Source organism: Dipodomys ordii, unplaced genomic scaffold, assembly GCF_000151885.1.
Source record: "Dipodomys ordii isolate 6190 unplaced genomic scaffold, Dord_2.0 Scaffold48, whole genome shotgun sequence".
Classification (NCBI taxonomy): Eukaryota; Metazoa; Chordata; class Mammalia; order Rodentia; family Heteromyidae; genus Dipodomys; species Dipodomys ordii.
In genome coordinates, this window is record NW_012267264.1 from 5,294,637 (window position 1) to 5,309,184 (window position 14,548).

Below are 14,548 nucleotides of genomic sequence, written 5' to 3' on the forward strand. Positions count from 1 at the left end.
TTATTTATTTTCAAACCTACAAAAAATACAGTTATAGAGTTAAGTAGAGTTACTATTAACTATTAGTTAAATAGAGTTACCTCTTTATTGAAAGAGGTAACTCTAAAAAATAAACAGGTAACTCTAACACAGAAAGCTATTAGTATAACACACGCTCATGGGTGTACGCATGCGCGCGCGTGCACACACACACACACACACACACACACACACACACCAATTTTCTGAAAAAACACCCACAGTGATTGACCAACTTGTCCAATGTGCATTTCTATTTAGTGACTGAATGAAAGCTTACATCTGAGTCCAGACCCAGGCATTTACTACTAAACCACGTTATCTTCCTGTTGAACCAAAATACCTAGAGTGGTCACCTGGTCCTGCATGATTCTGCTGATAGATTTGACCCATGCTATCATTGCGGGGGTGGGGGGTCTGATGAGTGTGGTGGTGGTCAATTCTCAGAACTAGAAACTTAAATGGAACAGACCTTTAACTTCTCAAAACATTAAGCAGCAGGTTCAAAGCCTCAGTTCTTTGCTTCTTGCCTTAAGATTCATTCTTATCTCCACTGTTTTCAACTATATTCCTTAAGCATACCAGTCTGTCAAAGTACCCTCAGCTTGCTATATTTTTAATTTGCTTTCTTCATGTGTATTTATTTATATAGTACTGGTGATTGACAGGTCTTTATTCTTTTTTTAGAAAGTTTTTTTTATTGTGAAAATACTGTACAGAGGGGTTACAGTTACGTGAGCATTAATGAGTACATTTCTTATCAAGCATTTAATTTTATTGTAAGGGTGATGTACAGAGGGATTATAGTTACATAAGTAAGGTAATGAATATATTTCTTGTTGAACATTTTTACCCCCTCCCTCTTTGTTTTCATTGTGTAAGACTTACTTGTTTTGTATTACCCTCTTAAGAAAATGGGTCATTTCCTTCTGTATCTTCCAGCTTATTTACACTCATTGATGGCTTAGACTTAGAACAAAAATAGGGTGAACTCAGATAATCATGACCTTCTCATTGGTGTCATACCAAGATATACATCTCAGAGGGGTTTCTTCTCTCTGGCAGAGACCCTGCTGCTATTTAACCTCTTCTCACTTCGTGAAGGGGTAGCCTAGGGAGGACTTGACACCACTTCTCTCAGGGTAGGAGAGCTTACAAAGCCAGAGAAAGGACAAGATGAGAAGTAGAATCCATCTTGGGTTCTCAAAATGAGGGCAACTCCGGCCTTGACAGTGTTTAATGCTTTTTCCAGTGTCAGGAACCACAAATTAGCTTCCAGTACAACTGGAAACATAAATACTTCTGCAAACATAAATGAAAGTATCCAGCTGACAGTAAAATCAGGAAGCTAAAATTTAAAAATAGGACTATTTTGTTATATATTATTCCCGTGTTTCAAGTCTACTTTAAAATGAGCTTTAGGAACTTTTGTACTGAAACAATCCTGATCTCACACTACTGTTATTGTCTTAATTTTAAACTTCTAAGTTGGCTAAGAACTGAATGTGAGACTGTGAATCTCTCTCTCTTTTCTGTGCTTTTGGTTTAGTTGTGGATTTATTGTTGTTTTGTTGTTGCTGTTGTTTTATTATTATTATTACTATTATTATTTGCTTTTACTAAGGTTTCTATATTGTTCTGAATTTCTCAGTGAGGAATCTCAGGTTCCTCTATTTCCTGGTCACCCTAACTACTCCAAAAGGCAAAAACAAGGTATATGTAATGAAGTCATGTATACCAGACTACCCTTTAGGGTTATATTGTCATATATTATGCAGCATATATTTAAACAAAAGTTATTCAGGTACTAATAATATTGGCAAGTAAGAATATGTTCTAACTGCATAGAACATACCATTTTCAGAAAGTGTTTATGTTCATTTTATCACATTATTGAGGCAGACATTAAAATGTTGCTGATTTTTAAATCTACGATGGATATTGTATGTTTCTTTCTTAAGTCAACTTCTCATCTGTTTAATATTTACTAATTAGTTATGTGACAATGACTGGTTTTTTTCTCTTTCTTGCTCTTATCCTTCCTTTTTTCCTTCTTTCCTACCTCCCCGACTTCCCCTCAGCAATACCAGAGTCTCATGCTCGCTCAGCTTACATTCTGTGAGCCACACTTTCAATAGTTCTTTATTTTGCTAGTTATTTTGGAAATGGTGTCTAGCAATGTTTTCTGTCTAGGCTGCCCTCAAACCATGATCCTCCAACTCTTAGCTTTCTACGTAGGATTACAGACATGAGCCACTACTGCCCAGCTAATTATATGACATTCTTTATAACATATTATTATTGTAATATATCAGGTGTTGACTACACAGTTTTTAAGAAAATTCTGTGTAAAACTTTTATAATACACCTTAAATTTTGTAATTTGTCTCCACCTTTTTAATCCAATGTATAGTTGAGTAAATGAAGCCAAGTTTGAATGCAAATATGGACTTCTCTGGCTGTAGTGTTTTATCATTCATTTTAATTTATAATTTTTTTTTTTGTCGGTCGTGGGACTTGAACTCCGGGCCTGGGCGCTGTCCCTCAGCTCTTCAGCTCAAGGCGAGCACTCTACCACTTGAGCTACAGCGCCGCCACTTCCGGTTTTCTGGTGGTTTATTGGAGATAGGAGTCTCATGGTCTCTCCTGCCCGGGCTGGCTTTGAACCGAGATCCTCAGATCTCAGCCTCCTGAGTAGCTAGGATTACAGGTGTGAGCCACCAGCGCCTGGCTTAATTTATAATTTTAAGTTGGGAGAATAATGGAAATATGTCACAGAAGTGTTTTTTTATGGCTGTTTGGCAAAAATACTATGACACTACCTAAATCTTAATAGAAAAAAATGGAGGAAAGATAGGGAAGGCCAAAAATATTTGAAATGGTTTTTAAAGGGATGAAAGTCATGGCATATGTCTTTAACCCCAGATACTTGAGAAGCCGTGGTAGAAGGGTCACAGTGTGAGGGTGGTAACACGCCTGACTTTAACCTCCAGCACCATACCAAAAATAATCCATAAATGTATTAAAGACACTTAAGTAAAAACTAAAAACAGAGAATTCCCCATTATTGTCAAGAACTATCTAAAAAACTAAGTATTTTTTCCTATCAAAACAGCATGAGAGCTGGATACATGTGGTTTACACCTGAAATATGAACTATTCAGGAAGCTGAGATCCAGAAGATTTGGGATTAAAGCTAACCTGGTCAGACAAGCCCATAGGACTCTGCCTCCAATTAACAAGCAAAAATCTTTGCTGGAGGCCTAGTTCAAGTGATAGAACACCAGCTATAAGCAAGCAAGCTGAATGAGTACAGCACCCTGAATGGGTACCAGGAATATAAACAAATAAACAATAACACAAAACAGCTTGTGTTTTAAAAAGTGATTGCTTCTGTATCCCAAAAGGCCAAATAAACTGCTTAATCGAGTAGAAAGTAGTAAATAGGACATACCTAGATATACCTAGATTGTCCTTGTACTGTTGCAGTCTAAAGGCAGACAACAAAATATTTATATATAAGCAACACTATAGCCTGAGAAATAAAAGAATATTGATGTCATAGAAAGTATCAAGGGGACCCAACTTAACACCAGAAGGCCAGGAAATCCTTTAAGTGTATTATAGACCTGGAATAGAGATTTCACTCAAGGCTTTGTAAAATGTTTACAGGGTTTTGTCTCTTTTTTTCATTTTTGGGTGTTGTTTTTGTGTTTTGGATTTTACTCTAGTGTATTAGAAAACTGAAAAGAGAGTTTAAGCTGAGAAATAGTGTTTATGTTTTTAAATGACTCATAAAAAGAAAATTAAAAGGAACAAAGATTATTTTCCTGCAGAGCAATTTATGTGTAGAGGCTCCAGCATACCTTTTATCCAATAATACTTAGAAGTTTATCCTAAAGAAATAAGCACTATATTAAAATATTTTATGTAAAGATCTTTACCACACTGTCAAATAGGAATTGCAAAAATTGGTGAAAGCCATTTTTGTAGAGGAATGTTTAGATAAAATATTCTTACTATCTTTATGTAGTTGTAAAAGTTTTAATTTAACATGTCAATTTGTGAATATATAGAGGTCTACTAAGCTGTCCTTAAAAATAAAATCAAATGTGATTATTTTAGACTATGATGCCAACTGTGCTAACATTCTTATTTGCAGAAATAAGAAATATTGGAAATAAATATGCCAGGATATTCATAATAGTTAAGCTTAAATGATAATATATGGAATTTTCTTTCTTTTTGTTTTGCATTATAAATTTGCCAAATGTTAAGAATTAACCATGTTGTCCTTTTCTTTAAAACAACAGATGTTTATTGTAGGTTTTATATCTTATCCTTAAATTCCAAAGTTACTAATGCAAATATGTTTATTAAAACTTCCCACCCAATTGAAAAATATACATGTGGCTTATCATTATTTGTGACAAAAGGCATATTGTCACTTTTTCAGGTGGCATGGTCTTTGTGTATGTCCCCAACTAGTAATGTGTTTCTACCTTGTTTCTTTATATTTCTACAGGCATTTGCCTGGTGGCCTGACTTACTGGCTGAACATGCAGAGACGTTTTGGGCTTTATTCACAGTAGATATGGATACCGCACTGGAGGCTCAACCACAAGACTCCTGGGATAGTTTTCCTCTTTTCCAGCTACTTAATAATTTCCTCAGAAATGACAGTGAGCACTTACGTTTTCTTTGGCCTGGGAGGTGGGGATGGGTGGGGATGTTGTACACGTAATGTGTGCTTTCAAGAGTCCCACATCTGGCCCAAGAGTCGATGAGGGGTAACAGTATGTGTGCGTTCAGCCTCATACCAAGGTCTGAAAGAAACAAGTGTCACAATGCTTCACTTAATTCTGGCCCTCCTTAATTCCTACTCTCCAGCCTTTGTTGAGGACATCCTTCCCTTTGCACTTACAAGTTGGGTCAAAAAGTCTCCAAAGTCCTTGGAGTGCTCTTATCTCTGAGACACACCTTAGAACTCTGTCCACATTCTACCAAAAAAAATTAAAGAATCATTCTAAGCTCCCCCTAACAGGATCTGTGGTCACACTGTTAGTAGGAGCATGGATTTATCTCCTCACATAATAGGAAAATATTTCTGTGTGGTATGATATGCTCTTTCAGCATTTAAATATTGAAGAGAATATAAGTAATACGTTTTACAGTTGTTCTACTAGAGATTCAGGCAGTCAGTGGATATCTACCACTTGAGCAATGGCTCCACTTGTGGCTTTCTTAGTGGCTGATTAGAGATAAGAGCCTCAAAAATTTGTATTGCTTAGTCTTGTTTTGAACCACAATCCTCTGCTCCCAGACTCTTGAGTATCTAAGATTATAGGCATGAGCCTGTGATGTTTCTTTTAGTTTCCTAGACTGAGGTCTAGACAGGACTGGCCTTCTCTATTGCAGTACTTGCAGTGATCGTGGGCTCCAATTCTATTCTTGGTAAAAATGTTTTCCCATTGTACAGTAAGTTCAACAATTCCTTCTCCCAACTCTATTTCTAGTTTGTTTTGTTTGTTTTGCTTGATCAGTGCTACTTGTTTTATCTCCTTCTCTAGCTTTTAACCTAAATCCATGTTTTCTTTCCTTTTTTCTTAACTACCACATTGGCTTTATCAGTCTCATCCACTGTTTCCTACCTTTCTTGGTTCATCCCTGTGAGTCTCAGGTATAATTGGGGGACAACTTTATTTGATATGGACTTATATGAGATATTGTTGCCTCCAGGGTTATGCCAGACTTTAGATAGAAAGCAGATTAAGAATCATCATTCTAGTAAGAGAGGCACCAGGTTGTAGCAACTAATGATGTGGGGTGGGCTTTGGTGCCAGACCTTCACACCTGTCACTTAACCTTTGGCAATAATTTCACCTCTCAGCTTTAGGTTCTTCATTTATGAAAGGAGAAAATGATAGCACTCACAGAGTCATTGGTGGTAAGGACAAATAAAATGATAATTCATACCAAATCGATATTATTATTTTGTCTATTTCCAAAAGTCACTTATCACTCGAAACCTAAAGAACAAAGCAATGATTCCTCCTTCAGATTCAGCCACAGTACCTCCTCTCAGAAGTTGTGATTACTCACATTTAATTATCCCCTTATGAATCATTTACTCTGAATATTAGCCTCTCTCAGTTTTGAGGATCCAATTTGATGCCTTCCTGCCAGCTCACACACTTCAAGTGACCCTCTTCCTTTCCCAGTCTCCTCACATCCATAGTGTTCTGCTAATGAATTGCAAGTCTGACTTTCAAGCCATGCATAACAATAGATCTACTACCAAAATTTAAAACATATATTAGGCATTATGTCTCTAAATAGGGGAAATAGTGTTAGATATTTGTTTTAATATTGCTTTCTCAATTTGAATGCAAACTTAAGAATCAACCATATTTTTTTCCATTGGGATTTATTCAAAAGTAGGTATTCATTTGCTCAAAAACAAGTAATTAGGAAGCATAAATGAATCACTTATCTTACTCAGACATTGTCAGAATTTGTTCTACAGAGGAAAAGAAAACATTCTATAGATGTCTTAGACATTTTCCTGGCAACCACTACTACAATTCCAGCATATTAACATCATTTTATATTTGCTTTTAAGAAGAATTCTCACAAGTGACTAGGGAATATCAAAATTAGAAATTACAATTTTTTAATGAGATTTGAATTTTTTTATTTGGAACAATTCACAAATTTGTGTGGCATTCTTGCTCAGGCACCATGTTAATCTACTCTGTATTGTTCCAATTTTATATATGTGCTGCTGAGGAGAGCACTAATTATCTTCTCCTGTTTGGGGTTATTTATATAACATTGACCACTATTAAGTAATAAAACATTGTGCAATATTGTACAGCACTTATGAGAATGAAGCATTACTGGCCACTTTCAAGCACTCTCAATTTTGACAATAGAAATAGATCCTGTCTTTGATTTTTGCAGTGATTAGCAGATTTTAGAAAACATCAATTATTTCTGAGAAAAACAGCTCCTTCATGTAGTAAGATAAATAGAAAAGTTCCCTAGTGCCATAATTTCCTTTCAGGGCTGGGAGTTTGGAGTGATCTGGGGAATTGAAATAGAGCACAGTAACTCCTACCTTATACTAGGACCACTGAGTAAAAACACAGTAGATGGTCAAACATAATTTTTTCTAGCCATCATAATGACCCTGCCTTAATTGTCATTGAGTGTCATTGAAGGATATTGTTAATACTATCTTTGTTTTATTACATGCTTTAGCTAGTCAGCTGAAGAGTTAGTAGATTTCATTGTTTAACGCCAGAGTAAGCTGCCCCCAAATTGTCTTTCTCAAAATCAATTGCAAAACACTGTCTATACTTTTAGTCCCCCTTAACAAGAGATTTTTACATGACAGCCAAGGTATTACAGGGTTTCCCATATTGACTCATTAACATCGAAATCATACTTAATTACAACTTAAACTAGTCACGGGGACTAGAAACAGACAAATGGATTAGAAGTTGTAACTAGAAAAAGGAGATAATTTGTTGAATTACTTGTTACATGGGCATGAGTGTGTGTGTGTGTGTGTGTGTGTGTGTGTATGTGTCTGCCTGCCTATCTGTCTGTGTGTCTGTGTGTATATTTGTGTGTTACAGAAAGCACACCACTAATTAGATATTTTAAATGATTGTGATTCCTTATGAATAAATAGCAATTCGTACTAATTATTTTAGTCATTACTAAAATTGCTAATCACCATGAATATCAAGAAATAATTCTCACATTTCTGGTTCAGTTTTCTAAAATTTGAAATTAACAAGACCCCTCAAACATATAGTGATATTAATTAGAATTAGTACTTTATTTATGGCTCTAAAAACTTATAAAGAAGGCTTTTTTGTTTTCTGATTTGGAGGTTTTGGTTATCTGGGGTTTTTTTTGTCAGTCCTGGCGTCTGAACGTTAAGCATGGGTGCTGTCATCAGCTTGTTTGGCTCAAGTTTTTTTTTTTTTTTTTTGTTCCGGTCATGGGGCCTGAACTCTGGGTCTGGGCGCTGTCCCTCAGCTCTTCAGCTCAAGGCTAGCGCTCTACCACTTGAGCCACAGCACCACTTCCGGCTTATTTTTCTTATGTGGTGCTAGGGAATCGAACCCAGGGCCTCATGCATGCAAGGCAAGCGCTCTACCACTGAGCCACCTTCCCAGCCACTGAGCCACCTTCCCAGCCTGGCTCAAGTTTTGAGATCTACCACTTGAGCCACAGTGTCACTTCCTGCTTTTTCTGAGTAGTTTATTGCAAATAAGAGTCTCACAAACTTTCCTGCCTGGGCTGGCTTCGAACCACAGTCCTCAGATCTCAGCTGCCTGAGTAGTAGCTAGGATTACAGGCAGGAGCCACTGATACCTGGCAGAAGAGTTTTTTATTTTTTTCTTTTTAATTTACTAGTTTAGATGTTTCCATGAGTAATTTACTCTTATTAAAATCTTCATGCTATGATATATTTAAAGGTTGTTTATCTCTGGATGTGTGGAAGACATTTTAAATAAGCCTCCAAATGGGAAAAGCTAACAAGGGAAGGCTTACCTCTAAAAGGCAACGAGGCAGTAGGGATTTTGTCTGTGAATTTGGGGGGCTGGGGATAGGGAGAAGGGGAAGAAGGGACTGAAATGGACAGGGTCTGATCAATATAAGCCTATAGAAATTAACAAAAGTTAACAGAACAGGGTTTTTTGGGAGGGCTTTTTTGTGGTTTTTCTTTTGTCCATTGTAGAACTCTGGGCCTGGACCCTGTCCCTCAGCTCTTCAGCTCAAGGCCAGCGCTCTACCACTTGAGCCATACCGCCACTTCCAGTTTTCTGGTGGTTAATTGGAGATAAGAGTCTCATGGACTTTCCTGCCTGGGCTGGCTTTGAACCATGATCCTCAGCTCTCAGCCATCTCAGTAGCTAGGATTATAGATGTGAGCCACCAGCGCCCGGCCAAAGCAGGTTCTTGAAGGAAAATAGATTCCTTCAACTTAAAAAAAAAAATCACAGCAAAGGCTTAGAGGTAGTTGTAAGAGGGCAGAGAAGAGTTGAAGAGTACACCAATGAGGTACGTATGGTTTTTTCATGCATACATCTTATCATAAGTGACAGGACATTTGAGACTTCCAGGGAGTGAACAGCTAGTGAGGAAAGTGACTGAAATCCTCAAAATTGGTTTCCATTTTAAGGAATGAAAAACATGTTACATCCGAGGTGTGTGCTTTTGCTTTGATTAGGGCAAGTGGCTTTAAAACCCCTTGGAGATGAAATGTGGGTGTCCTCCAGGGAAGAGTACCAGCTGCACCACACTGTTAGTGACTGTCCCCAACCTCCCACCCTCACACCCACTGGCTCCCACAGCAATACAGCTGATGAAAACAAACCAGCCTCCATTTCTGGCCAAAAAAAATTTTTTTAAAAAGACCCAGCGTTTGCTCACCTTCCACCCAGCCTCTCTACCCATCCATCCTCTCCCTCCACTAGAGAGATAATTAGATGGGCAATCACATTAAATGGTATCTAAGGAAACACTTTTGAAAGAGAGATGTATTAAAGTTGAGGGGGAAAATAAAATGTTTTTATAATGAAGTAATTAGCATGATAGTGAAACGATACTAAGTGACTATAAAACTACTACAAATAGATTCTACCCTGGCTTGCTATGTTGTACCATTGTCCCATGGAGAATAGGTAACGGCAAGTGACCGCTTCCGACAAACGCAAGCCATCATCTGCAAATGGCACAAATCGTTTTCTTTCAGCACTCCTGAAAGGCAAGCCCTCGGAGCCAGTCACCTTTTAATCTGTGGATATGCTAGCAAGTGGCAAATGACCATTCTATGGGGAACAAATTCCCCAGTGAAAAATCCCACGATGCTGCTGCTTTAATTAACAGCCTTTTCACATTGCTAGCACATTAAAGCCATCGTGGAGCACGCTGCTTACAATCACCGCCTTTGCCTAAACGAATAATAAATGATCGCGCCACACTAAGTGAAAACCTGTTCTCCAAGACTTTCACCTTCATAAAGATGGGCTCATAAAAATCTGGGAGGGGAAATAAAGGAAAAAAATTGGAATGTGGTCTCACGAGGATAAAAAGGCTAGTGTTAATAATTAACAAGGAGAGTGAAGTGGAGTCAAATTAGCCATAATAGAGCCCAGAGTGACTGGCAAAGTCACCTCTCATTATCAAAAAACTCATTAAGAAATGAAGAGGTGGAAATCCCGCTGGGTTATTCTCACACTTAGGCTGTATCAGAGATTATTTTTCAGATTTCTTTCAAATGAAGAATTGTTAGGTCACCATATTGTATATTAGGTTAATCTGCAAGCTTTGAAATATACAGGGCTGACATCTGTGTGTTATTCTCCTCCAGTGCTTAAATGAGCTGTCGATCTGAAATTCATGAATTGGTGCTTATAGATATATCTGTATACACACAGACTAGGAACAATGCAAAAAGCGTGCAGCCTTGAGATTACACCAAGAGTGTGTGTCGGCATGGCTTTTATAGACAGGTGCTTTACAAATGATGCTGTGAACACAAAAATGTGAAAAAATTATTTAACGCTAATTCCCAGAGCTGATTGAATTTTAAATTGTCCGTCAGAATTTGTTTTACTGATCAAAATAATAGGAGAAATTTAAAAAAAGAAGAGACACAGCTCTCTTTTTCCCCCTTCAGTTGAATTCTACAGTACAGCTAAATTTTAAATCTGCTTTTAGTTTTCTCTTAGGGTTTAGTGGTTCAAAGACAATAAACTGTTGTAAATTTCCTGTGTCTTTCATCACACATTTTCAGAGACATTTCTAACTTGTGAAAACCCGGGCTATCCAGAGCTCCAGCCTTCACAATTGTAGATCAGTTTACAACTATACGTAGTTGCTGCCCTTAATGAGAGCAGGTATTGTGGGCTCAAAGTCCTGAGATCAGGAAGCTTGGTACAGATGGAGTTTTTGGTACATTATGGACTTTTGCCTTTGGCTGCAATATTATGTGATCTCGAAAAGAAGGCATGAGATCTGTAGACTCTGAGACTTCTTTATTTTTCATTGGTTGAAGTTTATATTGACTTGACTTAATTCCTCAAGAAGCAGGTACTGAATACATATAATCTGTAAATCCCTATATCAATTAATAAGAAATAATTCCTGCCTTTGAGAAATATCAGATCTAGTGGAAGGTATGGAAATTATATGTGTGTAATCACATATGCATATATGCATATATTGCAACAGACTGCATACACAATGTGCATATGTATATATAAATGATATATAATTGATATACACATATATATACATTATATACACACATGATTGTATATATTATTTATACACATATATGTGTGTATATATATGTAGGTGGGTTTGTAAATATATGTGTGTGTGTATATATATGTGTGTATATATATATATATATATATATATATAGCAATAAACTGTATAAATAATGTACAGGTCAGTTTTGGATACTGCCCTGTGAAGTTTTTATTACACTTTTAAATTAGAATTTGTTGTAATTGTATTTTTGTGCAAAATATAAGAACTATCTGTGCACTCTCTTTATCACCTCTTTCTAGATACATACTATATACAAATATATATGTTAAACTATGTATTTTTTTGACAAGCACCCCATGGGAAAGAGAAAGTTAGAAATAGCTTTAGGAAGTTGTTATGGTAGTTAAGGTATAAATCAAATAATACCAAAGTATGTAAAATTACCGTGGTTTTAACTAAAAAGGAAAAAATGTGTTTTCCATTCTACTTAAACTTTGTGAGACATTCTTAGAATTTCCACTAGAAGGCAGTTTTTATTGATAGTTATGCAATCAACAGACATTTATTGAGTGAGTACTTAATGTGCCAGATTCTTGGCTTGTTGCTCTTCCTCAGTCTCGGGAGGTTTTTTATGTTTTCCTTTTATGTAGTGCTGCTGTAGGCTACAGTTTTTTTCGGCCTTCTCTTTTGAAGCCCAAGTTCATGTTTCTTTTTATATATATATATATATATATATATATATATATATATATATATATGTCTTCATCATTTGCATTGATCAGCATGGAAAATGAGCTATTAGTTTTGTATCTTAATCTGCTGTTTTCTCTTGTTTAGAGTTGACAAAATTTGTAACTGTTGTCTTATAGCAAAGACTGTTAACTTTGTTGGTGGTTTTTCTCTGCTCATGATTTAATCAGTTCCTTCTAAAATAATTAGAATTTTAGGAGGGAAAAATCATGTTTCCTTGTAATCTACTCAAGCTGACTAATTAAAAGGGGGTATAGCAACATAAAACTGGTTTTAAGACCCAGCAGCATATTTTTATCCTAACAATAACACATGAATTCTTTTGCTTATTCATTTTACCCACTGATTGTTATCTCAATAATTGGTATTAATTGGATCCTAATTTAAATTCTCTGTTGAAATCTTCCTATTAAAATCCTATGACAAGTACTTTTGTGAATGTAACACTTTGGGGTATGTAAATAATCAACACTAATTTATTAATTATTAGGGATATTCAAAATAATTGGACCCATCTGTGTCCTGAGTTTAGCTTTTACTTAAGCCTTTTGCGTTCTTTTTGTCATTTGCAACTGTGCCATAGGTTTGATGTCATTGGTTTTCACTATTTTCTGCCGAGGTCATATTTGGAAACATGGAATCTTTCAGAGAAAAAAGATGGTTATTTTGATCAGCGAAGCAGGTTCTTGCAGCTGCTTTATGAGATTCCATAGCAATTCTTTTTAACTTTCACTGCAAATAGTGTCAGAAACCTTTCTTGGATGGGTTCACATCAGAGCTTACATCTCATGAATTGTTGCTCTGGGTGCTTCACAAAGGCTTGATTTAAAAGGCAGGTGACAATCCCAAATCTTAACCAGATGGGGAAGGTGGAAGCACTCCCTCTAATGCCTCCAGCTACGTGTTAAGAGGAGCTTTTGTCGGTGTCTGCTGGGAGGAGGATGCAACTGGCATATGGGCAACCAAGACAAAGCATACATTTGCATAGACAAGTACGGTGCAGTGTCACTTTCTGCAGCCCTGCTCATTGGAACCCAGGGTTTTCTTTCTTTTCTCTCCTGATACCTGTGTATTTCCCTTTCTTCTCCTCTTATCTATCTCATTTCTTCCAATCTTTCTTCCTTTTCCTCCTTTCCTTTTTTCTGTCTCCCTCCTCTTTCAGTTCTCTTAGTCACCAAATAAAACTGAATTGCCCAAGATTTTCAAATGTGGGTTGATGTTTGTTTCTTAAAACATTTTTTTAGTGTGCTAGAGATATAACTCAGTGTTAGCATGGCTGTCTAGAATATATGGGTTTGATCTATAGCACCATAAAATAATAAAGTAATGAAATGTAACAAAGTGAAATAATGAGATAAAATTAAAAAGTGAATTTGGTATAATAAATTTAACCTGAAACAAGGGTAAATTTTTGGCTGGGATTTAGGTAGTCTCCATTTCCTCCAGATTCTGTGAGAAATAATTAGTTATTATAAAGAGATGTGATTAACTAAAGAAAAATTCACATTCAACTAAAATAATAGCCACAAAATAACCAATCTTCAGATACAACAGCATTTTTAGCAATGTGATCATACATATGGATAAATAGTAGAATTTTTATCACATTATTGTTTATCACATTTTACATAAGAAGGAGAGGATATACAAATTTCTGTGGGTTCTATAGCTGACATAGAATGCCACCTTCTGAGTAATAGCAGAGAAATACTACTACTGAATGCAGATATTCCTTTGCCCAACAGACAGACACTTACTGTGAGCCAGGAAGTTAGTATGATTTTGAAAATACAGACACAGTCCCTGCCTCAAGAATCTGCAGCCCCATAGGAAGAGAGAAAGATGTCAACAATGTGGAGTCAATTTGTATAAAAGGGACCCCAGTAGAAAACTGTGCAGGATAGGTAGAGTACAAACAAGGGAAACCTGTCACTGGGAAAAGGGCCCACAGAGGATTTGAACAGAAGCGTAAAAATCATTATGACCATACTGTAAGAAAGAGGGTTGTAGGGAACAGAAATTAGCTGAGAGGCCGTTTTAAGAAAGATCTTGGAAGGTTTTTCTATCATGCTGAAGCTTTTGGAGTTTGTCTTGCATGATCTACTAAAAGATTATAATCTTAAGGAATGCCATTCATTATTAGTTTTACATTTCAGCAGTCCCTTTGTTTGAGATTTTGACAAGATAGGTTGTTAGAGGGGGAATTGGGACTAGAAGACCTGAGAATACAGCAGCAGTGGTGATGAAGATTGTAGTAAGGCCCTAAAGAGGGGCGGGAAGGTGGCTCAGTGATAGAGTGCTTGCCTTGCATGCATGAGGCCCTGGGTTCGATTCCTCAGCACCACATATTCTGACAAAGGTAAAACAATGAATCCAATGCTTATCAAATAATAAGAAAACTCTGTTTTGTTAAATGCATTTAAACCAATTGACACTTAATCTTTAAACCATTATAATCTTTAGTAATAATAAATATAAT

General features: G+C 36.5%; 1 protein-coding gene across 1 annotated transcript in view; it reads left to right on the forward strand.

Moving 5' to 3' along the window:
- Cadps2 (Ca++-dependent secretion activator 2) overlaps positions 1-14,548 on the forward strand; it is a 436,304-nt gene that overhangs the window by 355,961 nt on the left and 65,795 nt on the right. The window contains exon 19 of the mRNA XM_013019914.1: positions 4,544-4,700. Within this exon, the coding sequence (XP_012875368.1) occupies positions 4,544-4,700 (157 nt within the window). The remainder of the gene's footprint in view (positions 1-4,543; positions 4,701-14,548) is intronic.